Source organism: Gorilla gorilla, chromosome 11 (assembly GCF_029281585.2).
Source record: "Gorilla gorilla gorilla isolate KB3781 chromosome 11, NHGRI_mGorGor1-v2.1_pri, whole genome shotgun sequence".
NCBI classification, from domain to species: domain Eukaryota; kingdom Metazoa; phylum Chordata; class Mammalia; order Primates; family Hominidae; genus Gorilla; species Gorilla gorilla.
Window position 1 is genome coordinate 54,592,158 of NC_073235.2, and position 26,982 is coordinate 54,619,139.

Sequence of the window (26,982 nt, forward strand, 5' to 3'; positions counted from 1 at the left end):
CACATTACACAATACTGAGTAACCTAGAGGGAAAAGAACTTCTCAAGGTCACTCCAGCAGCCCACAGGAAGACCTGGGATAAAAGCCTCTTGGTGCGATGACCAATGTCTTCCTAGGTCACCCGAAACCTAGGACACACCCCGACAATTTCTGTTCCAAAGAAAGATCAAGGTGACTCACTGTTGCATGATCTCTCTAGTACCCAGCAGCCAGGGGTGGTTTCATTAACAGCACATGGCCAGTTGGAAAACTCAGGACCAATTTCCTGTGCCAAGGTGAAAGGCACCTAAGCATTGAGCATTACCAGCGATCCGGAGATCCCGAGCACAGACAACTCGCAGTAGAACCACGCAGGAGAAAGCAAGCACTAAGAAAACAAACACGAAGTGAAGGCGCACACAGACCGGGAGCTGAGTGCTGGCCTTCGTTAATTCCTATTTAAGCAGATACGGCTGTCTTTCCCTAATTAAGCGAATCCAAGAAGCGGTCCTAAAGTGAGAGTAAACTTTCTGCTCAGTATCTTTCTTTTGACCGGAGCTTGACGATCTCTCCCAAGATCCAGACAGATAAGAGTATTCAAATTAGGACAAAACAGAAGAAACCACTAACTCTCAACTCGAATCAAACCAGGTCCCCGGCCCCGAGGGGTCTGGTTACTCTAGGTCGAGTTATACGACTTAAAGACATTTCTCCACGCACCAAAGGTACAACCAGACATATTTCCAGCTCTTAAATTCAACGTTCCTGACTTAAGCCAGGTCCCCACCGAACTGTCCACACACATGCACAAACTAACTTCCCGGGGCGGTGCGGAGACGCCGGGACGCGAAGACGTCAAGAGCCCAGGCTAGAGGGAGAGGGACTGAGCCCGAGCACCGGCCGAGGCCGGGAAGAGACGCGCGCGGGCTTGACCCGCAGCTCCCGCAGGTGTGGGCCATGGCCGGCTCCAGGACCCCCGCGCCGCGCGCTCGGCCTCCTCCCCATCCTGGTCTCCCGCCTCCTTCTCATACCTGTCTGAGGATGAAGCTGGTCGAAGTGGTGCTGCCATCGGATCTTTTCAACCTGCTCCTCCGGGTTGTGGTGCCTCGGGCCACCTGGACTCGACACACGGGGCCAGAGAGAAGCCGGTGAGGACCGCAGCGCAGAGCGGGGCGACCACCCCCGGCTGGAGTCCGCCTCCGGACCCGCTCCCTGGGGTCCCCTAGAGCCCGCACCCAAGTCTCCTCCGCGACTCCCAAATACAGCCCCCACCCCCACCCACCCACTGCAAGCCTCGACTGCTGAAAAGATGCTCGAGAAGAGCAGCCCGCAAGCACCCACCACATCCATTAACAAAGACTCTCAGGGTGCGGGGTCCGAGTCCCCGGCATCCGCTGGGGGAGGCTGCGGGCTCCGGAGCGGGAGCGCAGAGACCCGAAGGAGGGTGAGGAGGAGGAGGAAGAGAAGGAGGAGAAAGAGGAGGAGCGGGAGGAGAAAGGGACGTGGAAGAGGGGTGGGGGGAGCGGGGCCGCCGACTCCCGGGACTGGGGCCCCGCACGCCCGGCACGAAGGCGGGGCGCGCTAGGGCGGCGGAGGAGGTGTGAGGAAGGAAGAGGAGGAAGAGGAGGAAGAGGGGGGGGAGGAGGGGGCGGTACCTGCGAGGTGGGGGAGTGCGGCCCGTCCGCGGTCCCGTTCTTGGCGTAGGAGGAGGAGGACATCGTTCAGAGCCGCCGCATGGCCAGCCCGTGTGCGGTGGGCGGAGGGGGCTGGCCCGTGTGCGGTGGGCGGAGGGGGCTGGCCCCCGAGGCTGGGCGGCGGACGGAGGGGGAGGGCGCAGGACTTCCCCACCCGGCTCCAGGACCCGCGCCGGCGCCCAGGCTCCCTGCCCGCACTTCGGAGAGCGCGGCACCTTAAAGGGACCGAGGCGCTTCCCCCGCGCTCGCGGCGGGGTCCCGGGGAGGGGGCTTCTCGGAAACTCGCCTACCCGAGCGGATTGGGAGAAGCGCTCTCCCACCTAGCAAGCGCTTTACATCAGAGCTTCCAGAGGATGAAGGGAGGGGGAAATCTGGGATGGGGGTGGCAAGATTAAAATAGTCTGCACAGTTTAAAATGAGACAAAGGTGGCACGGTTCATGAATCAGGACTTGGGGACGGAAGCTGGTGCAGTGTGGCGGGAGTGGGAAGAACCGAGCGGGTGTGTGTGTGTGTTTGCTGCACTGGAATTTTAAAAGGGCAAGAGCAGAGCCACCTTCCGCGACTTCACTCATCAGCCTAATGTGTAAGGCATGGGGTTTTGTGGCTTGCTTTTCGTCCGTGTTTTTGTATTGCTTTGGCAATTCTATCCTTAGAGCTGCGAGTCACACACATCCAGGCAGCTGTGAGAAACCCAGCCAGCCTGAGTCTGACGGGAGATGCTGCCCCGCCAAAGACCAGTATGTCCTAAGGAGTTTTGAAGGTCATGTTAGACCTGCTAAGAAGCAAGAGTTGGTCACTGTACCTCCCATTTCTATGCGAATGGATATTTTCAAGGGGGAGAAACTCATCCTTGCAACCATACACAACGTTTGCCATTGGTTTCCTCCTGTAAATACATACAAGAGATTAATTTGTGATCAAATTAAAAGAGAGGGATTGCGGAAAGGAAGAATAAGTGCGAGGTATTGACAGAGGAATAAGAAGAGGGAAGAAAAGGATATGCAAATTCAAAAATAAAGAGATTCCGTTTAAATTAAAACATACTTACTATCTCAAATCGCTAAATCAGCTTGCATTCTAGGACTTTATGTTTATGGACACAACTACCATGCTTGTTTTAATAATTGCTTGGCTTTATTGAGGTCCTGGTTATATCTTACCATCCACCAGACACTTCTTTTCCATTCCTAATCCCTTCACTTAATCCAAACCTCTGTAACAATCTTATAACTAATGTCCTTGCCTCCAGGCTTCCTGGTGCATGTGCACGTATGCACATGTACACATACACACGCAGAGATTTCATTCCATCTACACACTACAGGCAAAATCATTTTCCTAAAATATCTTGCCCAAGTCACTCTTCTCTAAGATAAAGTCCAAACTCCATGGTCCAACAACTCAGCCTCTCCTGCATTTCTGATCACTCTCCATCTCATTTCTCCATCTTGATCTCTCTATACAAACCTTCCAGCAAGCAGGCAGGTCTAGTCATCAATACCCAAGTATTCCAAATACAATCACATTTGAGCGCTTCTGCTTTGGAATGCCTCCTTGGAATATGCCCTCCCAACAACCTACACACCCGGCTGAATCCTACCTTTCTTCTAAATGGGACTCAGCTCACGCTTCCTCCACAGAAATCCTATCTGACTACTCCAGTCCCACATAATTCTTGTGCTTCTGAAAAACTGGAGCATGTATTCTCTGGGCACTTAGAATAGGCTGCCTTAGTTTATTAGTTTGTTAGTTCTGTTTTTGTGAAAATCTCCTAATTTTCAGAACAGATTTTTAGCGGTTTAGCTTCTATTCCTATACCTTCCATATAGTAGATACTCCATGAATTTATGGGGAATGGAGGTCTAACCATGCAGGACTCCCTACTTTAGTTACTGTCAACCCAATCCGTATTTAGTTCTGAGCCATTTTCATAGTTGATACGTGTGTGCATATTAAATTACTATGTGAGCACTGGACTTTGAATTGTGTGGTTTTCCACTGTCCACATTCTCACTGACTTTAAGTTATTGAAACAGAACCCACAGAGGCATAACAACATGAGAAGCCCTGTACACCCAGCTCAAAGCAAAACTGGTGAAAATTATATGTTTTATATATACGCAACCATTTAAATTTCTAAAAATGGTCCTAAAGGTGCACAATAAATGAAGGAACATTTATTCAAGAAAACCTACTGAAACCCAGTAAGAAAAGTGAGCTTGAGGTATTTGAACCAAGACCTACTCACTCTCTTCGTGCTTCCAACTCAGAGAGGGCTCCACGCTATACTGGTGCAGCCAAGAATACAGGGCTCCCTCACCCTTCAGCTCCCAGTTGGAGGGTCAGCTTCCTAGGAGGGACAAAACATCAACATTTGTCATCCTCCCCGCAGCTACCTGTTGTTGAGACTAAGTTCTAAGCAAGTATGGCAGAGGTGGGGGCTCCCTTCTTCTGCCCAGTTGTACCTGGAGGCTGTACCTTGGCCACAGCAGCACTGAGTGTACTTGGGCCTTGATCACCTTTGCTCCTGGCTCATCGAGAAGGACGTCAGGAAACGTGGGACTGCTTTGAGTGCTTCTACCAGAAACACTCAGCATCTAACATGGTGATGTCACTCAGAGAGAGGTGCATCATTGTCCCTACCTCCGACACCAGAGTGGAAAAAATGATGTTGAACCCTGACCTTACATCAAGGATCCCCAACCCCCAGGCCACAGACTAGTACCAGTCTGTGGCCTGTTAGGAACTGGGCCACACAGCAGGGAGTGAGCGGTGGGGCAAGTGAGCATTATGGCCTGAGCTCCGCCTCCTGTCAGATCAGGGGCGGCATTACATTCTCATAGGAGTGCAAACTCTATTGTGAACTGCACATGCACGGGATCTAGGTTGTGGGCTTCTTATGAGAATCTAATGCCTGATTATCTGTCACTATCTCCCATCACCCCCAGATGAGACCATCTAGTTACAGGAAAACAAGCTCAAGTCTCCCACTGATTCTACATTATGGTGAGTATGTAATAATAATAGAAATAAAGTGCACAATAAATGTAATGTGCTTGAATCATCCCCAAACCATCCTCCATCCCCGTCCCATAGAAAATTGATCTTCCATGAAACCAATCCCTAGTGCCAAAAAGGTTGGGGATTGCTGCCTTACATCATATACAAAAATTAACTCAAAATTAATCAAAGACTTAAAAGAGTTAAAAATATAAAACTATTAGAAGATAACGGTAAATCTTCATGACCTTAGATTTGGCAATACATTCTTAGACATGACACCAAAAGCATGAGTAGGAAAAGAAAAAAATGTTAGACAGGCATGGTGGTGCATGTCTGTGGTCCCAGCTAACCAAGAAGCTGAGGTGGGAGGATCGCTTAAGCCCAGGAGGTCGAGGCTGCAGTGAGCTGTGACACGTCACTGTACTCCAGCCTGGGCACCACAGTGAGACTCCATCTCCAGCTCAAGCAATACCTCAGTCTTCTGAGTAGCTGAGACCACAGGTGGGCACAACCACGCCTAGCTAATTTTTTATTTTTTATAGAATTGGAGTCTCCTTGTGTTGTCCAGGCTGGTCTTGAACTCCTGGGTTCAAGCCATCCTCCCACCTTGGCCACCCAAAGTGCTGGGATTACAGGTGTGAGCCACTGCACCCTGCCAAATTGTATACTTTGAGTGGGTGAATTGTATTGTATGTGAATTATATGTCAACAAAGTTATTATTTTTTTAATCTTCAGATCTTACAGAAAAATTAACTCAAAATGGATTACAGACCTAAGTGTAAATGCAAAACTACAAAACCTCTAGGGGAAAACAGAAGACAAAATCTCCATGAGTCTGAGTTTGGTGTTGAGATTTTACACCACCACCAAAAGCATGATGCAAGAAAATAAAAATTGATATTCTGGGTTTAATTAAAATTAAAAATTTCTGCTCTGTGAAAAACTCTGTTAAGATAATAAAAAGACAAAGAACTTGTAAACAAAATATACAAATAACTCTTAAAACTCAACTATAATAGGCCAGGCTCGGTGGCTCACGCTTGTAATCCCAGCACTTTGGGAGGCCGAGGCGGGTGGATCACAAGGTCAGGAGATTGAAACCATCCTGGCTAACATGGTGAAACCCCATCTCTACTGAAAATACAAAAAATTAGCCAGGCGTGGTGGCAGGCGCCTGTAGTCCCAGCTACTCGAGAGGCTGAGGCAGGAGAATGGCATGAAGCTGGAAGACAAAGCTCGCAGTGAGCCAAGATCACGTCACTGCACTGCAGCCTGGGTGACAGAGCGAGACTCCATCTCAAAAAAAAAAAAAAAAAAAAAAATTCAACTATAATAAACAATTCAAATAAAAAATGGACAAAAGTAGCAGGGGGTTGTGGCTCATGCCTGTAACCCCAGCACTTTGGGAGGCTGAGGAGAGAATTGCCCAAGAAGCCGGGAGATGAAGACCATTCTGAGCAACAAAGCAGGACTTCATCTCTACAAAAAAAAAAAAAAAAAAAAATTAGCCATGCGCAGTGGGTGGCATGCGCCTGTAATCCTAGCTATTTGGGAGGCTGAGGTGGGAGGATCCCTTGAGCCCAGGAGTTTGAGGCTGCTGGGAGCCATCATCTCACTACTCTACTCCAGCCTGAGACACAGGAGACCCATCTCTAAAATTTGAAAAAAAAAAAAAGTATTTAAATGAACAAAATATTTTAATGGATACTTTACCAAAGAAGACACATAGATAGCAAATAGGCACATGACAAGATGTTCAACATCATTTGCTTTAGGGGAAATGCAGATTAAAACAACAATGCAATGCCGCTATACACCTATACGGATGACTAAACATAAAAATGATAATAGCAATGGCTAGTAAGGATAAGGAGCAATAAGAACTCTCATTCATTGCTGATGGTAATGCTAAATGGTACAGCCACTTAGGAACATACTTGAGCAGTTTCTTAGCAGTTTCTTAACAAGCTAAACCATCTTATACAATCCAGCAATGGAGAACCTAAGTATTTATGCAACTGATCTGAAAATTTGCATCCACACAAAGACCATGCAAATGTTTAATAGGTTTATTCACAATAACCCAACACTGGAAGCAACCAAGGTGTCCATTAATGGGTAAATGAATAAACAAAGCATGGTCTAATCATATGATAAAATGATAAAATACTATTCAGCTATCAAGTCATAAAAAAGAGGGATAAACCTTAAATGCATATTGGTAAATGAAAAAAGCCAGTCTGAGTCTATATACTATTTGGGATTCTAGAAAAGGCAAAGCTATAAAGACAATAAACAGATCAGTGGTTCTGGAGGGGGTGATGAAGACAGCAGGTTGAATAGGTGGAGCATGGGGGGTTTTTAAGGGTGATGAAACTGTTCTGTATGATACTGTAATGATGGATACCTAACATGGATCTGTCAAAACTATAGAACTTCACAGCATAAAGTAAGCCTTAATGTGGGTGAATTAAAAAGAAAATCATTGAAGATGTTGAGAGATCAGGATGAAATGCAGAATGTGACAAAAGAATATAACTGTATTACAAATATATTAAACAATGTCACTGAAGAATGTGGAGAAAATGGCTGCTGGCCTAAGTAACCCTGGAAATGAGTGGCGCCTGTAAGACTAAAAGGAACTGTGCATAAGCATTGTACTACAGTTGATACATTGTTTCTGAGGAGTGTGGGTTAACTATTCTGAAATCACTACATGTATACACTGGAACTGAACAATTCATTACATAGATGGCAAATGATGGGGGCCAGGTTTCCCACTGTTGGAGTGGAAGGTTACATAGAAGCAAGGGGAGGAGACTAAAATGATCCATATGGTAATGGACTGGAGTCAGAGAATCTGCATGAACTCGAGGGTAACTTAAAAGATACAGATGGTTATATACAGAAATATTTATAGGGCCCCATGCCAAGGGTCATGCCTGTAATCCCAGCACTTCGGGAGGCTGAGGCAGGAGGCTCAATTGAGCCGAGTAATTCAAGGCCAGACTGGGCAACATAGTGAGACCCATCCCTAAAAAAACTTTTTCCTAAATTACCAGGGCATGGTGGTGTGTGCCTGTAGTCCCAGCAAATTGGGAGGCTGAGGTGAGAGGTCACTAGAGCCCGGGAGGTTGAGGCTGCAGTGAGCTGTGATTGTGCCACTGCACTCCAGCCTGGGCAAAAGAGTGAGACCCTGTCTCAAAAAAAAAAAAAAAAAAATTAACTTTCTAAAAAGAAATATTTTCCGGACACGGTGGCTCATGCATCTAATCCTAGCACTTTGGGAGGCTGAGGCGGGTGGATCACCTAAGGTCAGCAGTTGCAGACCAGCCTGGCCAACATGGTGAAACCATGTCTCTACTAAAAATACAAAAATTAGCTGGGCGTGGTGGCTCTTGCCTGTAATCACAGCTATTCGGGAGGCTGAGGCACAAGAATCACTTGAACCCAGGAGGTAGAGGTTGCAGTGAGTCAAAATCATGCCACTGCACTCAAGCCTCGGCGACAGAGTAGGACTCCGTCTCAAAAAAAAAAAAAAAAAAAAAAAAAAAGACCCGGCGCGGTGGCTCAAGCCTGTAATCCCAGCACTTTGGAAGGCCGAGGCGGGCGGATCACAAGGTCAGGAGATGGAGACCATCCTGGCTAACACAGTGAAACCCCGTCTCTACTAAAAATACAGAAAATGAGCCTGGCGTGGTGGCGGGAGCCTGTAGTCCTAGCTACTGGGTAGGCTGAGGGAGGAGAATGGCGTGAACCTGGGAGGCGGAGCTTGCAGTGAGCTGAGATTGCGCCGCGGCACTCCAGCCTGGGAGACAGAGCAAGACTCCGTGTCAAAAAAAAGGAAAAGAAAATAAATATTTATAGACAGCTGTATATACATGAGTTAGCATACATATATATATTCTCTTGCTTTCAGCTGAGGGCCTAGAAGCAATGACCCCTTAGTAGCAACAAACACATCTAGTACCAAGACGTTGGTTTCTAATACTATCCTTTAATAGAAGAAATCAGGGCAACCTTGGACAAATGGCTAATTCTAGGACTGGGGCAGGAAATATACAAGAGGAGTCTGGAGCATCTTAATAGTGTCAGAAAGTAAGGTAAGTGATTTAAAAAAGAACCCCAAAATCAAAACCACAATGATGGGTATGTCAAAGGGCAATAGCAGCAAACTGAAAGAGCTCCTAATGGCCAAAGCTCGAACAATTTGAGTAATAAAAGTAGTATTGAATTAAAACCCAAAGTATAAAAGAAATACCCATGAGTTCATAGTGATAAAAATAAATGATCAAACAAATAAATACGTGGGAGAAAAGAGACAAACCTCCCATGTGGAAAATTCCACATAATTTATGTAGAAACTCTACCCTCAAGAAAGAGAAGAATAACTTCTCACCCTGTAAAGTGTGGGCTGCATATAGTGACTTCCTTCCAAAGAGTATAGCAGGAAAGGGAGGAGTGCAGAAACTCCACAAACGCTGCCTGAGCCAGGTGATCAAGATCAACATCAACAGCAATGTCGGGGTGATAGTATGTGCCCTTGATAGAATGCGACGAGAATCGCACTTCTGGGGTGAAAATCCACAACCTCAGCCTAATCATGAGGAAAATGTCAGACAAATCCCAGTTGAGAACATTCTACAAAATATATGACTAGTACTCCTCAAAATTGTCAAGGTCATCAAAAACAAGGAAAGTCTGAGAAACTGTCAGAGCCAAAAGGAGCCTAAGGGGATATGACTAAATGTGATGTATACCCTGGATGGGATCCTGGAACAGAAAAAGGACATTAGGTGAAAGCTACAGAAACCTGAATACAGTATGAAATTTAATTAATAATAATGTATAATACTGGCCCATTAATTATGACTAATTTACCAGGAGAAGGTGTTAATAATCAAGGAAACTAGGTGTAGAATTCTCTGTACCAACTTAGCGATTGTTTGTGAATAAATCTAAAACTATTCCAAAATAAAAATTTATTTTTAAAAATTCTAAAATTTTAGAGCTGGAAGGGAATTTAGTAACTGTTTAGAAGAAACTCTACATTTAGCAAATTAAGAAGCTGAGCTCAAGAGAACGAACTGTTCAAGAGCAAGTGGCTGCTATTAGACTCTGCTTCTTTCCTAAAACATTCAATACGGCTGAATCACTTTGTCAGCTACAGATTCTCTCTTCATAAACTTTATTGTCACTTAATAAATACTTTCGTTAAGTGCTTCCTAAAGTCAAAGTCTTGTCCAAAGAGCCGTTTAAAAAAAAATGATTTGCAGAACTCACAGAGCTCAGGAATATAAGATGACAATGTGTTTCTTAATTAAAAATTAAATCGTCCGGATGTGGTGGCTCACGCCTGTAATCCCAGCAGTTTGGGAGGCCAAGGCTGGCGGATCACTTGAGGGCGGGAGTTCGAGGCCAGCCTGGCCAACATGGTGAAACCCCGTGTCTACCAAAAATACAAAAAAATTAGCCGGGCGTGGCGGCGGGTGCCTGTAATCCCAGCTACTCAAGAGGCTGAGGCAGGAGAATCGCTTGAACCCAGGAGGCAGAGGTTGCAGTGAGCCAAGATGGCACCACTGCACTCCAGCCTGGGCAACAGAGGGAAACTCTGTCTCAAAAAAAAATTAAAAAAAAATAAGTTAAAATACATTTTGTCTAGGGTCCATGCATATCTAGAGTGTTGTATTTTTAATCTAGGAGCATACAAAAATCACAATAGTGGCACATGTGCTTAGTTACATATTATAGATTTGTGTAATTAACCTCTTACATTTATGTCCAACTAACCATGGCATAAAGTTTCAGAGTTTTCATCTTACAGGTTCTATTTTCTCTTGTTCTAAAGAATTTCTCCAGAATTACCTCTCCCCCTTCCCCTGTGTTCTGGTCCAAACTGAAAATCTGTTCAAAAGGCACATAAGCCATGTACTTTCAGGATATTAAAGGTTAAGTTTTCAAGAATTGGATTTAAAATGTTTACTTTCCTAACCCTAAAAAATTTACATGCTATAAAACCCAGTGAATCCTCGGCATGGTGGTGTGTGCCTGTAGTCCCAGCTACTCGAGAGGCTGAGGTGGGAGGATCTCTTGAACCCAGGTGTTCAAGTCTGCAATGAGCTATGGTTGTGCCACTGCACTCCAGCCTGGGTGATAGAGTGAGACCTGGTCTTTAAAAAAAACAAAAACAAAAACACAAACAGAAAACGAACAACAACAACAAAAAAGTGAAAATGCTGTTCTCTTGGTACAATTTGTTGTTGTTGTTATTGTTTAGACAGAGTCTCACTCTGTCACCCATGCAAGAGTGCAGTGGTGCAATCACTGCTCGCTGAAGCCTCAATCTCCTGGACTCAAACCATCTTCCCACCTCAGCCTTCTAAGTAACTGGGACTACACACGTGCACCACCACACCTAGCTAATTTTTAAATTTTTTGTAGAGATAGGTCTCACTGTGTTGCCCAAGCTGGTCTCGAACTCCTGGCCTCAAGTGATCCTCCTGCCTCAGCCTCCCAAAGGCTGGAGATGTGAGCCACCACAACCAGCCATACAACTTTGAAAGGTACAAATGATTCAGATTGGTAATGGAAATAAAATCCAAAATCTAAGTTGTAAGTATAGTCACTGTGAAGATGAATCATACACATCTTTTAAGTGGTGAATTATATTAAGATGCTACCTACTAGCTAATTTAAATTTAATTTACATTTTAAAACCTACATTTATTTTACCAGGCATATTTGCCATCTTTGCTATGGTAACAACTCTAAAATCTCAGTGGATTACACCACCAGATAGCCTGTTGCTCTGGTCCACACTGCAGCTCTGTTCCCCTTGTCTTCCATTTCCCAGGTTGAAGAAGCAGCCACAATCTGGAACATACTGGCTCTGAAGAGACAAGAAGCTAGAGAGCTACAGGAAGTTCATGATGCCTCTTAAGCTTCTGCTTAGATGTAGGCATCTGTTGCATCTGCTCATATCACTTTGGCCAATGTATGACATAGACATACAACCAATTCCAAAATCACTGAATGAGGACATAATACTCCAGAAGTCAAGTGCATGGGCAAATACAAACAGTCCTCTTACAGAAAAATGGGAGAGTAAAAAACTGCAAACAACAATACAATCTTCCACCTGAAGGACAACTTGCTTAAAACAGACAACTATAAAATATAATCACCTCTATCTTTCATCTTCATTCTGCCATTTTGGGTGGTTGTCATAAATTATGCAGTTTTCTATAAAGTTTAAAGGAAGTATTCCTCTAAAGGTTCAAATTAAGGTACTGAAATATGTGGGTTCCAAATATTAAAATTCTTGTCCTATTTTGCCATGATATAGTTTTCTGTCACATGTCAGAAAGAAATGTTCACTGTGCTTCTGCCTCTGCTGCAATCTCTGGACTCAGAATGCAGAAAGGAGCATTATTTGATGAGCACTAGAGACACGATATTTATTTTTATTTTTTTGAGACAGAGTCTTGTCCAGGCTGGACTGCAGTGGCATGATCATGGTTCACTGCAGCCTTAACCTCTCAGGCTCAAGTGATCCTCCCACTTCATCCTCCCAAGTAGCTGGGACTATAGCTGTGCCACCAGACCTGGCTTTTTTTTTTTTTTTTTTTTTTAATATCCCTATGTTGCCCAGGCTGGTCTTGAACTCCTGGGCTCAAGAGATCTTCCTTGGCCTCTTAAAGTGCTGGGATTATAGTTGTGCACTACAATACCTAAGATATTTAAAAAACAAAGCAAAGCCATTGGGTTTCCTGACCCTTAGGCTGGACCCTAACCTCCTTTGTTTCTTGTTGAGACAGAGTCTCACTCTGTCACCCAGGCTGGAGGACAGTGGCATGATCTCGGCTCACTGCCTCCCAGGTTCAAGCGATTTTCATGTCTTAGCCTCCCCGCAAGTAGCTGGGATTACAGGCGTGCGCCACCATGCCCGGCTAATTTTTGTGTTTTTAGTAGATATGCAGTTTTGCCATGTTGGCCAGGCTGGTCTTGAACTCCTGACCTCAAGTGATCCGCCCACTTCCGTTCCCAAAGTGCTGGAATTTCAGGCGTGAGCCACCACACCCGGGCCCCACTTTGTTTCTTGATAGTTAAAGTAATGCCATATTCCTCTGATTCTAAAAGACCATGGATTTTCAGATGTATCAATGAAATAGCTTTAAGAGAATACAATGAAGTCCTGTAAAACATGCTTATCCACTGTAAAATAAATCTTGATTTTTCTTTTCTTTTCTTTTTTTTTTGAGACAAAGTTTTGCTCTTGTTGCCCAGGCTGGAGTACAGTGGCATGATCTTGGCTCACTGCAATCTCTGCCTCCTGGGTTCAAGCGATTCTCCTGCCTCAGCCTCCTGAGTAGCTAGGATTACAGGTGCCTGCCACCACGCCCAGCTAATTTTTGTATTTTTAGTAGAGACGGGGTTTCATCATGTTGGCCAGGCTGGTCTCGAACTCCTGCCCTCAGGTGATCTGCCTGTCTCGGCCTCCCAAAGTGCTGGGTTACAGGCGTGAGCCACTACACCCAGCCAAATCTTGATTTCAGCAATGTTAACATAGAATGATGATAAGCACAAAGATAAGGTCAAAGAAAACTCAAATTTACTAAATAGCAGGCACCGTGAGGTGCTAAATCCATTTTCATTCTTTATTCCACAAATGTTTTATGTATCTGTGCTAGGCCCAGGAACTACAATGAGTAAAATTCTGAAGGCTTTTTTAGACCTAGCGGGGGTAGAAATGCTTTCAGATACAAATAGCAAAACTGTACCAACCAAAGTTTAGACCAATAAGGGTAACAGATGATAGGGGCTTTTCTTCCCTTGTCACATATGAAGAAGTCCAGAGGAAGACAATCTAGAACGAAATAGTCACTCAAGGATGTCATCAAGGAGCCAGACACCTTCAGTGTTTCTGAGCCATCATAACTTTCTTTCTGATAGTCACATGGTTGCTATATCTCCTGGGATTACACCTGCTTTCTAATCCAGAAGTGGAAAGAGCCTTTTCTTTAAAAGTTTTTTCTTTCATCCTAGGGAGTCCTCCCCAGGAACTCTGAGCTAAATCTCATTGGCCATAACCATGTTATGTGGCCACCCTTGGCTGCAAGAGTCTGGGAAGGCAAGTACTATTATCTTGCCTACTGACTTCCTTGCAGTGAAATCTAAGTAAGGGGATGGTTGGAAATGCATGCTGAGTGAGCCAAACTACATTCCAATGCCACAGGGCAACCACTATAACACTATTACAAGATACTTCAGAATCACAGCACGGTTTTGGGATCAGTGAAATTTGGGCTGACACTTGAAAGGATAATTTATTAGGTGGACAAAAGTATTCCAGGCAGAAAAAAAATAACAGGGCCAAACAGGCACAAAAAAAGCCAAATAGTCACCTGTGGTATTTTGGGTTTGGTGGCTAGAGTCTGGAGAGTATGTGAGAGTGAAGAAGAGGTTAGAAAAGCTGCCAACGGGAGCTCATGAAGACCCGAACATGTGATTCTAGAGTTTAGCCATCATCCAGAATATAACAGAACCCTGGTGAAGGCTAGAATTGTTTTCTCAGCAATCTTGGTTCTTGGTTCTTGGAGAAACCAGGCTATGTGTGTGGGCTTCAACTTAGAACTACTGTCCTCACAACCAAATTAGCCTCAAGTAGTCACCTGCTTTTTCCTCACAGCAACTCCTTGAATTTAGCTCTCTTCTGTTCAGAAAACAGTACTCTGAAACCTTTGCCCATTTGCCAGATGTTGGACCCATCCTGTGTGACAGAACCACATGGATTCTCAGAGTCAGTCTGTTTGCATCAAGCTTTGGTCTCATCAGCCATCTGTGACAGAGCTAACTGTACTACAATGTACACATTAAATAGATCCATCTACTCTAATGCTCTTCCTTGCATTAGCATTCTCATATCTGAAGGCATTTTATAGCTATATGAGCCCTCTGCAGCTCCATCCATCTTAGTGAGTTGTGGGAAAGGGAGCTGAAAGATTCTGACATCCTTAATAAAGAAATTATTTCTAGTTAACAGTCACATTAGTACAGTGAGGACACATTCTTAGCATCAAATAGAGCCTCGGTTGTAACTCCCGCTTTGTCGCCGCATGGGACCATGTGAAAGCTATTTAACTTCTTCACCTACTTTTCTACCTACAGGAACTATGAGAATTCAAAGGTAATGTATATGAAAGTGGTTTGAAAATCAAAGAGTAATGTCTGATGTTATGCAACTAGTTAGTGCATGGTGAAACCGCAAATATAACTTTAGCTTGGAAATGCAAATTCTTTTTTTTTTTTTTTTTTTTTTTAATTGAGACGGAGTCTCGCTCTGTCGCCCAGGCTGGAGTGCAGTAGCGCGATCTCGGCTCACTGCAAGCTCCGCCTCCTGGGTTCACGCCATTCTCCTGCCTCAGCCTCCCAAGTAGCTGGGACTACAGGCACCCACCCCCACGCCCGGCTAATTTTTTGTAGTTTTAGTAGAGACGGGGTTTCACTGTGTTAGCCAGGATGGTCTCGATCTCCTGACCTTGTGATCCGCCCGCCTCGGCCTCCCAAAGTGCTGGGATTACAGGCATAAACCACCGCGCCTGGCCGGAAATGCAAATTCTTAGCATCCCCAGTGTACAATAATTATGTTATTGAATAAATTAATGAATGCTAATAAATCTTTAACTTTTCCATCTGTTTCAAAATAGAGAGACAGGGGCAGTTTGAAGCTTTTATCTCCCTCTTCACTTCCAGGGCTTTCTCTGTGTCTCCCAAGAAAGTGTGTAAAAAAAAAAGTCCCGGTTATATGAGGTCAGATGTAAATACGTTATTTCTAGCCTCCACTGACTAAAAACTATGGTATGGTATGCTTTTATTAGAGAATCTTAACAAGAGTTTATTTGGTCATGGAATTGCCACAACCAATGCAACTTCAAATTTATTTACCAGTCACACAAAATAGTAACACCATGGTGTAAACACATTTCAACAGGTCTGTCCCTGTGGCAGATTACTATCAACAATTGTTTCACTCTACATTTCCCCAATCATCATCTCCTTTGCCTTCTCTATATACAGGATGGAAAGCAAAATTCTCACCTTCCCAAAGGCATGTGCAGCTAAGTGTCCTTTCATACAGTTCTGACTAATAACATGTAGATGAAAATCTCTGGAGAGGGTTTCCCAGGACAGAAGTATGATGAAGATTATTTTTGGCTAGGGCACAAAGTCTAAGTCTCTTTTTTCTATTTAGACAATGCACTTTTCACCATACAGTACATGTCTGAAGTTGCTTGGAGAACAAATCTATGTGACAGTTAAGAACTATCTCTACACTGACACCTAACATATCTGTTCCTAGACATCACGGAAAGCTATGTCCTAACAAGATAGCATTGTCTCCCCTTTAGGTATATGATAGAAGTAATCAGATTAGGACGAAGCTGTCCTCTCTTAGAAGTGCAAATTATACAGCTATGGGTTTGATGCATCACAGCTGGAGAACCTAGGTCCTAGAATTGACCACCACTAGGGTATGTTATAGCAGTGTCGAAAAGTAGCTGGTAAAAGAATAGTCTCTTCAACAAATGGTGCTGGGACAACTTGATACCAATATGCAAAAAATGAAGTTGGACCCTATACCTCATACCATGTACAAAAATTAACTCAAGTGGATCCACAACCTAATTATAAGAGCTAAAACCATAATAGTCTTAGAAGAAAACAAAGGAGGAAATTTTCATGGACTTAGATTTGGCAATGGATTCTTAGATATCACACCAAAAGCAAGAGCAATAAAAAAAGAAAAAAAAAAAAGAACAAAAAAAGAGGAAATAAATTAGACCTAACCAAAATTTCAAGCTTTGGTGTGTCAAAGAACATTATCAAAACAACTCAACAACAGAGACAAAAAACTTGATTAAAAAATGAGCAAAGGCAGCTCCTGGGGAGGCTGAGGCAGAAGGATCACTTTAGCCCAGGAGATGAGGCCAGGCTAAGCAACACAGCAAGACTCCACTTCAAAACACAACAAAAGCAATGGGCAAAGGACTTAGACATTTCTCTAAAGAAGATATCAGACCAGGCGCAGTGGCTTACGCCTGTAATCCCAGCACTTTGGGAGGCCAAGGTGGGCGAATCACAAGGTCAGGAGATCGAGACCATCCTGGCTAACACAGTGAAACCCCGTCTCTACTAAAACTACAAAAAAAAAAAAAAATTAGTCGGGTGTGGTGACAGGTGTTTATAGTCCCAGCTACTCGGGAGGCTGAGGCAGGAGAATGGCGTGAACCTGGGAGATGGAATTTGCAGTGAGCCGAGATCACACCACTGCACTCCAGCCTGGGCGACAGAGCAAGACACTGTCTCAAAAAAAAAAAAAAAGATATCTAAGTGGCTAATAACATATGAAAAGATGCTCAACATCACTGGTCATTAGGAAAATGCAAAAAAAAAACCACAATGAGGTACCAAGAACTTCACACCCAGTAGCATGGCTATAATAAAAAAAAAAAAAAAGGAAATTAACAAATGTCAGTGAGGATGTGGAGAAATTGGAAGCCTTGTGCATTGCTGGTGGAAATGTAAAATGGTTCCGCTGTGGGAAAGTTTGGTAGTTCCTCAAAAAGTTAAATGTATAATTACCATATGACCCAGTACTTCTACTCTTATGTATCTAAAAGAATTGGAAACTGGTATTCATATACATGTACACACACGTTCATAGCAGCATTCACAACAGAAAGTAAAAATAGGCTGGGTGTGGTGGCTCATGCCTGTAATCCTAGCACTTCAGGAGGCTGAGGCAGGCAGATCACCTGAGGTCAGGAGTTCCAGACCAGCCTGGCCAACATGGCGAAACCCCATCTCTACTAAAAATACAAAAATTAGCCAGGCGTGGTGGCACACACCTGTAATCCCAGCTTTTCGGGAGGCTGAGGCAGGGGAATCACTTGAATCCAGGAGGCAGAGGTTGCAGTGAGCTGAGATGGTGCCACTGCACCCCAGCCTGGGTGAGAGAGTGAGACTCCGTCTCAAAAAAAAAAAAAAAAAAAAAAGTAAAAATAGCACAAGTATTCACCAAAAGATGAATAAACAAATTGTGATATATACAATGGCGTATTATTCAGTCATAAAAAGAAATGAAGTATTGATATATGCTACAATAAAAATGAACTGCAAAAACACTAAATAAAAGCCAGACACACAAAGAACTGCAGAAACATTAAAAAAAAAAAAAAAAAGGCAGTTGTGCCTGCCCAACACTGTGAATGTATTATTAGGTTGGTGCAAAAGTAATTGCAGTTTTTGCCATTACTTTTAATGGCAAAATGCCCCGACCTGTTCACTTTAAAATGGTTAATTTTATGTGAATTTCACCTCAATTTTTTTAAAGAAGTAGCCAGCTCCTGAGACCAAAATGTAATCAGTATGTCACTGACTTAGTGTAAGGGTACTGGAAAACTTCTTTTCTTTTTTTAAAGAGATGGGGTCTCGCTATGTTGACCAGGCAGACCTCGAACTCCAGACCTCAAGCAATCCTCCCATCTCGGCCTCCCAAAGTGCTGGGATTAGAAGTGTGAGCCACCATGCCCAGCCAACTGGAAAGCTTTTATTAGGATATTAAATGGTATAAAGCTAAGAACAAAACCAAACCTCCATTCTTGAGTAGCTTTTGAGGGGGAATATCCATCCAGTTTTGTTTCTTCTTCATCTCTGTTTGGCTTTGAACATTTCTCCTGTCATTCAATAACCACTGCTCAAGATGAGCAGAGGAGTAGATAAAAATGCAAATCAGTTATAATCTTGCTAACTGTAAACACCTCTGGCATAATGAAATCAATTATTGAAATGTAGATGTGCTATTTAAAAATCAAGAAATAGGATTATGGGATTAATAGAGGTCTTAGTTTCATCTATCCATGCAATATCCTTATAGTTTAGCAAGGATAAAAAGACTGTCACTGGACTACAGACATCTTTCTCAGAATTCCTCCGTCAATTTTAAGCAATTTTATCAAAGTCTTGAGTGCTTGGTACTCAGATTTCACTGTACACTTTTACCCACGTCTGAGTTCCCCAGGACTGCTGTAACAAACAACAGAAATTTGTTCTCTCCAGAACAAATTGTTCTCTCCAGAAATTTCTGGAGTCTGAAATCAATTGTTAGCAAGGCCATGCTCACTCTGCAGGATCTATGGAGGAATCCTTTGCCTCTTCCAACTTCTGGTGATCCCAGGTGGTCCTTGCCCTCTGGCAGCATAACTGCAACTTTCACTGCCATCTTCACATGGCCTCTTTTCATCTATGTGTGTCTTCTCTTCTTATAAGGACAGTAGGCATTGGATTTAGGGCCCACCCTAAATCCAGGATAAATTCGCCTCAAGATCCTTAAATAATTGTATCTGCAAAGACCCTATTTCCAAATACAGTAGTCTGCCCTTAACCATGATTCCACTTTTTTTTTTGAGATGGAGTTTCATTCTTGTTGCCCAGGCTGGAGTGCAATGGCATGATCTTGGCTCACTGCAACCTCCGCCTCCCAGGTTCAAGCTATTCTCCTGCCTCAGCTTCCCAAGTAGCTGTGATCAGTTATGCGCCACTACACACAGCTAATTTTGTATTTTTAGTAGAGACAGGGTTTCACTATGTTGGCCAGGCTGGTCTCAGACTCCTGACCTCAGGTGATCCACCTGCCTCGGCCTCCCAAAGTACTGGGATTACAGGCGTGAGCCACCACGCCCAGCCCATGATTTCACTTTCTGTGTTTTCAGTTACCCAGATTAAACCATGGTCCAAAAATATTAAATGCAAAATTACAGATAACAATACATACATTTTAAATAACTTTTATTAGAGTATATTGTTACAACTCTTTCATCTTATTAGTTCTGCTGTTAAGTGCCAAATTCATAAACTCTATCATAGGGATATGTATGCATAGGAAAACAAACAGTATATATAAGGTTCAGTACTATCTGCGGTTTCAGGCATCCACTGGGGATCTTGCAAATGTATCCACCACAGATAAGGGCGGGGGTGGGGGGTGGCTACTGTTAAGTCACATTGTGACATTCCAGGTGTACATGAAATTTGGAGGGACACTATTCACTATATCACACAAGCAACATAATGCCTCTTTTGACACAGTAAGATTTAAAAAAAAAGACTCTCAAATTTTAATTCAGCTTGATAAAATTAGAATTCTTCTTCTGGGGAAGTTTCTTGTTGAGACAGGATCTCACTCTGTCAGGCCGGAGTGCAGTGGCGTGATCACACCTCACTGCAGCCTCAAGCAATACTCCCACCTCAGCCTACTGACTAGCTGGGACTACAGGTGCACTACCACACCTGGCTAAGTTTTAAAATTTTTGTAGACATAGGGTCTTGCCATGTTGCCAGGTTGGTCTCAAACTCCTAGCCTCAAGCAATCCTCCTATCTCAGGCTCCCAAAGTGCTGGGATTATAGGCATGAGCCACTGTATCTGGCGTCTGGGGAAAACTTTTAGAAATATACTTTTAATTTTTGAAAGAAAATTAAACCAAACAAAAATCAAATCCCTAAAACTGAGTATTCCCATTTACTAATTGGCTAAAACTGATGATGAAAGAAGAAAAAGTACCTTCCGATAGAAATAAAGCATTATAGATCAGTGCTATTTATAATTTATTACTTATCAAAGTAACTTCAGCTTTCTTATAACAATTCAATAAGCCCTCTCCTAGAACTCAGGGGCTTTTAAATTTATGTTTTTTACTAAGAAAACCTTTTTAAAAAAATCCCTAAGCTATATGTTTTTAAAACATTTAAAATTGATTTTTAAAATTTTGAAAGTGAAATTATAACCATCTTCAAAACATACAGTTAAAATGTATTGCGCAGACAAGTATCAATTATTTCAAACAGCATGACAATTTCACTACAAATAATTTCAAATCCTAACAAATATAATTACCTAATGTTTAAGTAATTTTATAAATAAATTACCAAATTAGAAGACAGTATTGGTTGACTACATTTTACAAACTATAAGAATATATCCCACACTTCATATATTTTAACACCCTGGGGTATTTTTCTGCATTAATAAAATTCATTCTATTATAAATTTTCAGGAATTCTTTCTGATGTACCAAGATTTCATATGAAAAAGCAGAAGCTATTTTTTTATTTCTGATATAAAACAGTAAGTATGAACCCAATGTAGAAATCTGAAGTTAGACAATTCCCTTTGGCAGAAAACAATTATAAACAGGTCTTAATATAAATAGAATCCATAAGCTCATAAAAAGGAAAGTACACAACCCTGTGTTTCTTAACACCGAAAGAATCATCAGTACACAGATTTAAAATAATTTTTATCTCTCGACAGCCTGCAACACAAAATTTATTACATATGGCAAAAAATAATTTCTAACTTAAGAGAAAGAAAAAAACTTCTGCACGTATAAACTTTCACCGATGTGCCAATATATACTATATATATATATATGTGTCATGTTTTATTATTCTAAAACTACATTATTTATAATGGCTGATCCCAATTTAGTAGGTGTGCAGTAATTATATTGGCTCAAAGACATGCTGAATTAAACTTTTATAATTGAGATCACAATTATACATGAAATACACAAACATTAAAATAAGTTTATTAAATAGAGTTTGGGAGAAAAAAAGTAAGAAATTCCATATATATGCAAATGCTGACTATTATCAAGAGCAGCTTTGGATTTTTTTAAATGTTTTTTTAAAATTATTATTTTGTAAAGAACAGAAGATTTGTTTCCAAAAAGTAAGGTGCCATTCAGAAGTATATAATTGAATTAACATAAAGGAAAATACTGAATAAAAAACAGAACATGAGATATTAAAGGTTAAAACTTTCTGTTCAGTTATTTGTATCTGAAGTTAAGACAATGACATAAACTGAGCTTTCAAATACTGCTAATTTTTCCACTTAAATGTAGATCAAGTACCATATAGACTATTTTGTTCTAGAATAAAGTTTCTTTGAAAAAGGAACATATTTATAATCAAATTTCTGTAGATAAATGGCAAAATTTTCAGAGAACTAGCTTGAAATGGATTTAGTAGAAAGAATGACTGCTTCCTTTAAAAAAAAAATATAGAAATCTTGCTTCCATGTAACTTTTTAAAAACTAATGTCCATTGTTTTTCCCAATCTGAATATGTTTCCATACATGTATGTATTTGCAATTTCTATTTTCCAATATGTAAAAAGTTGGTAGACAATGAAGTAGTGTGCAAATTTTTAGGAGAGAAAACAATCCCTACTGGTTTACTACCAAACTCTCACAGTTATATAGAATCTATTAGCACTATAAACTAACTCAAAATGCAGGCTTCAGAAAAACTGCTTCAATAGCCTCCCTATCAATCTGTCACCTTCTATGAAGTCTTCACCTGCTATTATTCCACAGGCTGAGAATTACTTCTGAAAGAAATGGTCAATTTTTTCAACAGCTTGGTATGTTGACAGCTTAGCAACGGTACTTGAATCACCTCTTTAAAAAAACACATCACTAAAAACACACTTATCATCCATGCTTGGTATATCTCACACCAAATTATTAGGAATGTCTCATGGTTCAAATTCATACGCAATCCCATAAAAAGGATATGCAGCATCTCTGCACACCACATTGCAGGAAGAAAAACAAATGGACCATATCTTCATTAGAGAATAGCCAAAGTCACTTGAAAAGGTTATTAGTGACAATTCTAAATACCAGAGATACATGTAGGAAAGAAAATGTTTTTCCTCAGGGAATGGAAATGTTTTGTGGGACATTCCTTCACAGTTAGCATGACTGTTTGGGGGACTGACTAAACGCTTTATCACACATTTGCATTTACAAGGTCTTCACTGTTAATCACAGAAAACATTTTTGTTCCTTCCAGATTGCTCTTGCTTCTGTAGACAATTATATGCTAATTATTATTCAACATAACAGTGAGAGCAAAAGTGACAATACTGCAAACACAACCGCAATTTAAGGAGCCAAAAAGAAATATGCTGGCAAGCTAAATGCTTACACACAAAAAAGTTAGACTTTTAAAGTGTGTGAGAAACTCTGAAAAAAATATTTCAAGTTCTTCAGTGCTCTTATGACATTTTAGGGGGAAACAGTGGTTTCTTTAAAATAATATTTTAATCCTCCTATCTCATACTGTTTATAAGTATGAGATACTTATGACAAACTCACTCTGTCGATCATGCTACTGCACTCCAGCCTGGGTGACAGAGCGAGTTTGTCATAAGTATCTCATACTGTTTGTCATAAGGCTACTTAATGAGTATCTAGATTTATGTAGAGAAATCTGAAAGTAAGACAAAACTAACTGAAAGCATCTTTAAGCTGCCTCTGATCAAAAGATTGACTTCAAACAAACTGGACTGAAAAAAAAAAAAAAACCTTTTATGGCCTTGTAGAATAAGAGAGGTTTCTGTGCTTTATTTATTCATGGTCCTTTCGAGTTGAGAGGGAAAAAAGTTTTAATATTTTCAGGTTGGTATCACAAGGACTGAATAATACACTTATGAAGGCTTTCAAGAAAATGCTTGCTTTGTTTCTAAAGGAGAGGCTGCTGATGGTAATTTGTGTGCTGCTGTGCAACTGGATGAGCTGGAACTGTCACCGGAAAGCCTGCCAGTTGAGGCAAATTGGAAGTAGTGTTCTGATAAGATGACATATCCACAGACATCCCCATTTGCTGTGTGTAAGCAGTTGTACCAGTAGCTGACTGTAGGTTAGAGTTCTGGTTCATATAAGTAGGATTGGAAACAGTGTCTTGTCCAGTGCTACAAACAAAATTTTAAAAAGAAAACCATATTTACTTTGCAATATCTAAGGTTACAGTTAGAGATCAATCATCATGACAAAAATGCCTTTCCCATCTTCTTTTTAAGCTTATGTAGCTCTGCTGTTCTGATTACAATTTAATCATTCCAGCCATTGAATACTATTAATCAAATTTTCTTCTTCTTATTTTTGAGATGGGATCTTGCTCTGTTGCCCAGGCTGGGGTGCAGATCATAGCTCATTGCATTCTCAAATTCCTGGGCTCAAGCAATCCTCCTGCCTTAAGCCTCCTGAGTAGCTGGGACTATTTAAAAAAATTTAAATTAGTCCCAACTAATTAAAAAAAATTTTTTTTTGTAGAGACTGGGTCTTGCTATGTTTGCCCAAGATGGTCTCAAACTCCTGGGCTCAAGTGATCCTCTGGCCTTGGCCTCTCAAAGCGTTGGGATTACAGGCATGAGCCACCATGCCGAGCTTGTTAATGTAATTTTTATATTTGGTAAGAAGAGAGAGGTACTTGAAAACAAACAAAATGTAAGATTCTAAGGCCAATTTAACTTCCCTTCTCCAGAATCTCTAACTAAAAACATTCAGAAACCACCTGAGGAGATGCAAACTGTTCCTGACAGAAGTACCCTTGGCCATTTGCAATGAGAATGGAGCCCTGGCTCAAGATGCCACTTTCAGCCCATATTCTCCCTTCCCCATCTCCCAGTCCAGCACAAAGAAGTCCACCTCTTCTCTGTAAACATCCTTCAAGCTTTCCTTCAGTAAGGACTTTCTACTTTTAAAAGGAAAACAGCGTAGTCTGTATAGGGCCCAAAATCAACCCTAAGGATAGTCCGAAACTATAGTTTCTTTACTGACACTTCACAAACTAAGCTGAAAAATCACACCAAATTGCAAGACTTGTTTGTTCCTATAACTACTATGGCATACATTTCTCTTAAAATATATATACTTTTGGCTGGACGCGGTGGCTCACACCTGTAATCCTAGCACTTTGGGAGGCCGAGGAGGGCGGATCCCGAGGTCAGGAGATTGAGACCATTCTGGCTAACACAGTGAAACTCCGTCTCTACTACAAATACAAAAACAAAATTAGCTGGGTGTGGTGGCACGCGCCTGTAGTCCCAGCTACTCAGGAGGCTGAGGCAAGAGAATGGCATGAACCTGGGAGGTGGGGCTTGCAGTGAGCCAAGATCATGCTGCTGCACTCCAGCCTGGGTGACAGAGTGAGACTCCGTCCCCAAAAAAAAAAAAAAATATATATATATATATATATATACACATATACATATGTGTATATATATATACATATACATATGTGTATATATATACATATACATATGTGTATATATATACACACATATACACACACACACGTGTATATATGTGTGTGTATATATATGTATAAACATATATATACATACTATACCCAGCGGTTTTAGGGCTGAGCTTGGAGGCTCATGGCTTTAATCCCAGCATTTTGGGAGGCCAAGGTGAGAGGATTGCTTGAGGTCAGCCTGCTTTGAGACCAGCCCAGGCAACATGGCAATACCCATCTCTACAAAAAATTAATAACATTAGCTGGGTGTAGTATGCGCCTGTGGTCTCAGCTACTCAGGAGTCAGAGGCTGGAAGATCCCTTAAGCCCGGGAGTTGGAGGCTGCAATGAACTATGATCACACGACTGTACTCCAGCCTGGGTGATAAAACCCCATCTATAAAAAAAGTTTCAATAAAAAAAATTATGTAATTTTAAATTCCACCAAATATACTGCTTGCAATAAAAGAGAATTAGTTTCAAAACTACACCAGTTTTTTTCTCCATAGTTCCTAGTGTTACCAAACATAGCAAAATTTTATATTTTATTCTAACTGAACACTAATATGAACAGATTTATTTAATATTCATATAATATCTAAAATTCATACTCATGGAGTTTGAGGGTGAGAAGACACCTTATAGATCATCTACATATGATTATACTGAATGAACATTTTGTATGGTTAAGCAAAATGAATAGAAAGAAAGATTTAAATACAACTCTTAGAGTAAAAGTGTTTTTATTTAAAAAAAGAACTACAGGGCTGGGTGCGGTGGTGCATGCCTGTAATCCTAGCACTTTGAGCAGCCACAGCAGGCAGATCCCTTGAGCTCAGGAGTTTGAGACCAGCCTGGGCAACATGGTGAAACCCCACCTCGACAAAAAAATACAAAAATTAGCAGAACACGGTGGTGCTCGCCTGTAGTCCCAGCTACTGGAGAGGCTGATGAGGGTGGATAGCTTGAGACCGGGAGGTCAAGACTGTAGTGAGCTGAGATCATGCCACTGCACTCTATCCTGGGCAACTAAGTGAGACCTTGTCTTAAAAAAAAAAAAACTTGGCCAGGCGTGGTGGCTCACACCTATAATCCCAGCACTTTGGGAGGCCAAGGCGGGTGGAACATCATGAGGTCAGGAGTTCGAGACCAGCCTGACCAACATGCTGAAACCCCGTCTCTACTAAAAATACAAAAAAATTAGCTGGGCGTGGTGGCGCATGCCTGTAATCCCAGCTACTCAGGGGGCTGAGGCAGGAGAATCGCTTGAACCTGGAAGACGGAGGTTGCAGTAAGCAGAGATCTAGCCACTGCACTCCAGCCTGGGCGACAGAGGGAGACTCCGTCTCAAAAAAAAAAAAAAAAACAAAAAAACCTGAACTACAAATTCCACAGTTCAAACGCCCTTCTTAAGGGTCAAAGTAACAACAGTTTTCTAATTTTTAGGAGTGCATGCAGATAAATAAGTCTGGGACTACTTCACAGGCTGATTATAGCACAGTGCTAAGCACATCATGGGCTTAGTCTCATAAAGGACAATTAGCTTTTGCCCCAAGGATGCAGACTGTAAGCTTAAGGGCGGGCAATAATCTCAGTATGGGTAGGAAAGCTAAGGTAACACCATTCCACTTCACAGGATTATGAATAAACAGTTCTGTAACTTCATCTTAATAAGGGTCTATATATTCTCATTCTGAAAATCTAGGAAAATTAACACATATAATTATAAAATTAACACAGCTCCCAAAACTTACCTTAAATATGAAGTTTGAGCAGGCTGTGTTGTCACTGAGGAATTCACATTTGGAGGCAGAGATCTCAGTGGACCAATTTGATCGGGTCCTAGGCTATAGCTTTGGGCAACAGTTACTTGGTGAATGCTCTGACCCATATAGTTTCCACCATGTGATTGAACTGGATATGTCTATTAATCAGAAAGAAAAAGTTGATTCACTAATCTCCCAAACATGTGCCTAATAATATATTTAAAATGTTAAAAGACTTAAAGGAAAGAAACTATACTTCTTTGGGAAGCAATCTGATTCTACCAATCTATCCATCTTAGAACTAAAAGTGGAGAGCTGTCAAATCACAGTGCCAAATCTATGGAAATTTGATTTGTTTGGCTGTTCGTTTATTTTTACAGAGAGCTGGG

At 41.7% G+C, this 26,982-nt stretch overlaps 2 protein-coding genes across 8 annotated transcripts in view; both read right to left on the bottom strand.

Moving 5' to 3' along the window:
• CACNB4 (calcium voltage-gated channel auxiliary subunit beta 4) overlaps window positions 1–2,179 on the bottom strand; it is a 265,350-nt gene extending 263,171 nt beyond the window's left edge. For 2 of the 5 annotated variants that reach the window (XM_019022718.2, XM_004032648.4), the window contains exons 1-2: window positions 1,321–1,576; window positions 1,011–1,094 (exon numbers count right to left, since the gene is read on the bottom strand). In XM_019022718.2, coding sequence (XP_018878263.2) covers window positions 1,011–1,094; window positions 1,321–1,329 — 93 coding nt within the window. In that variant the 5' untranslated portion in view covers window positions 1,330–1,576. Of the gene's footprint in view, window positions 1–1,010; window positions 1,095–1,320; window positions 1,577–1,634 lie in introns of those variants that run through there. The other 3 variants (XM_004032647.4, XM_063694842.1, XM_063694841.1) reach the window with 3 other exon arrangements.
• Window positions 2,180–19,508: 17,329 nt separating this feature from the next.
• Window positions 19,509–26,982, bottom strand: part of STAM2 (signal transducing adaptor molecule 2) — a 57,151-nt gene continuing 49,677 nt past the window's right edge. For 2 of the 3 annotated variants that reach the window (XM_019022760.4, XM_031008810.3), the window contains exons 13-14: window positions 26,582–26,751; window positions 19,509–23,499 (exon numbers count right to left, since the gene is read on the bottom strand). In XM_019022760.4, coding sequence (XP_018878305.1) covers window positions 23,271–23,499; window positions 26,582–26,751 — 399 coding nt within the window. In that variant the 3' untranslated portion in view covers window positions 19,509–23,270. The remainder of the gene's footprint in view (window positions 23,500–26,581; window positions 26,752–26,982) is intronic. The other variant, XR_008677892.2, reaches the window with a different exon arrangement.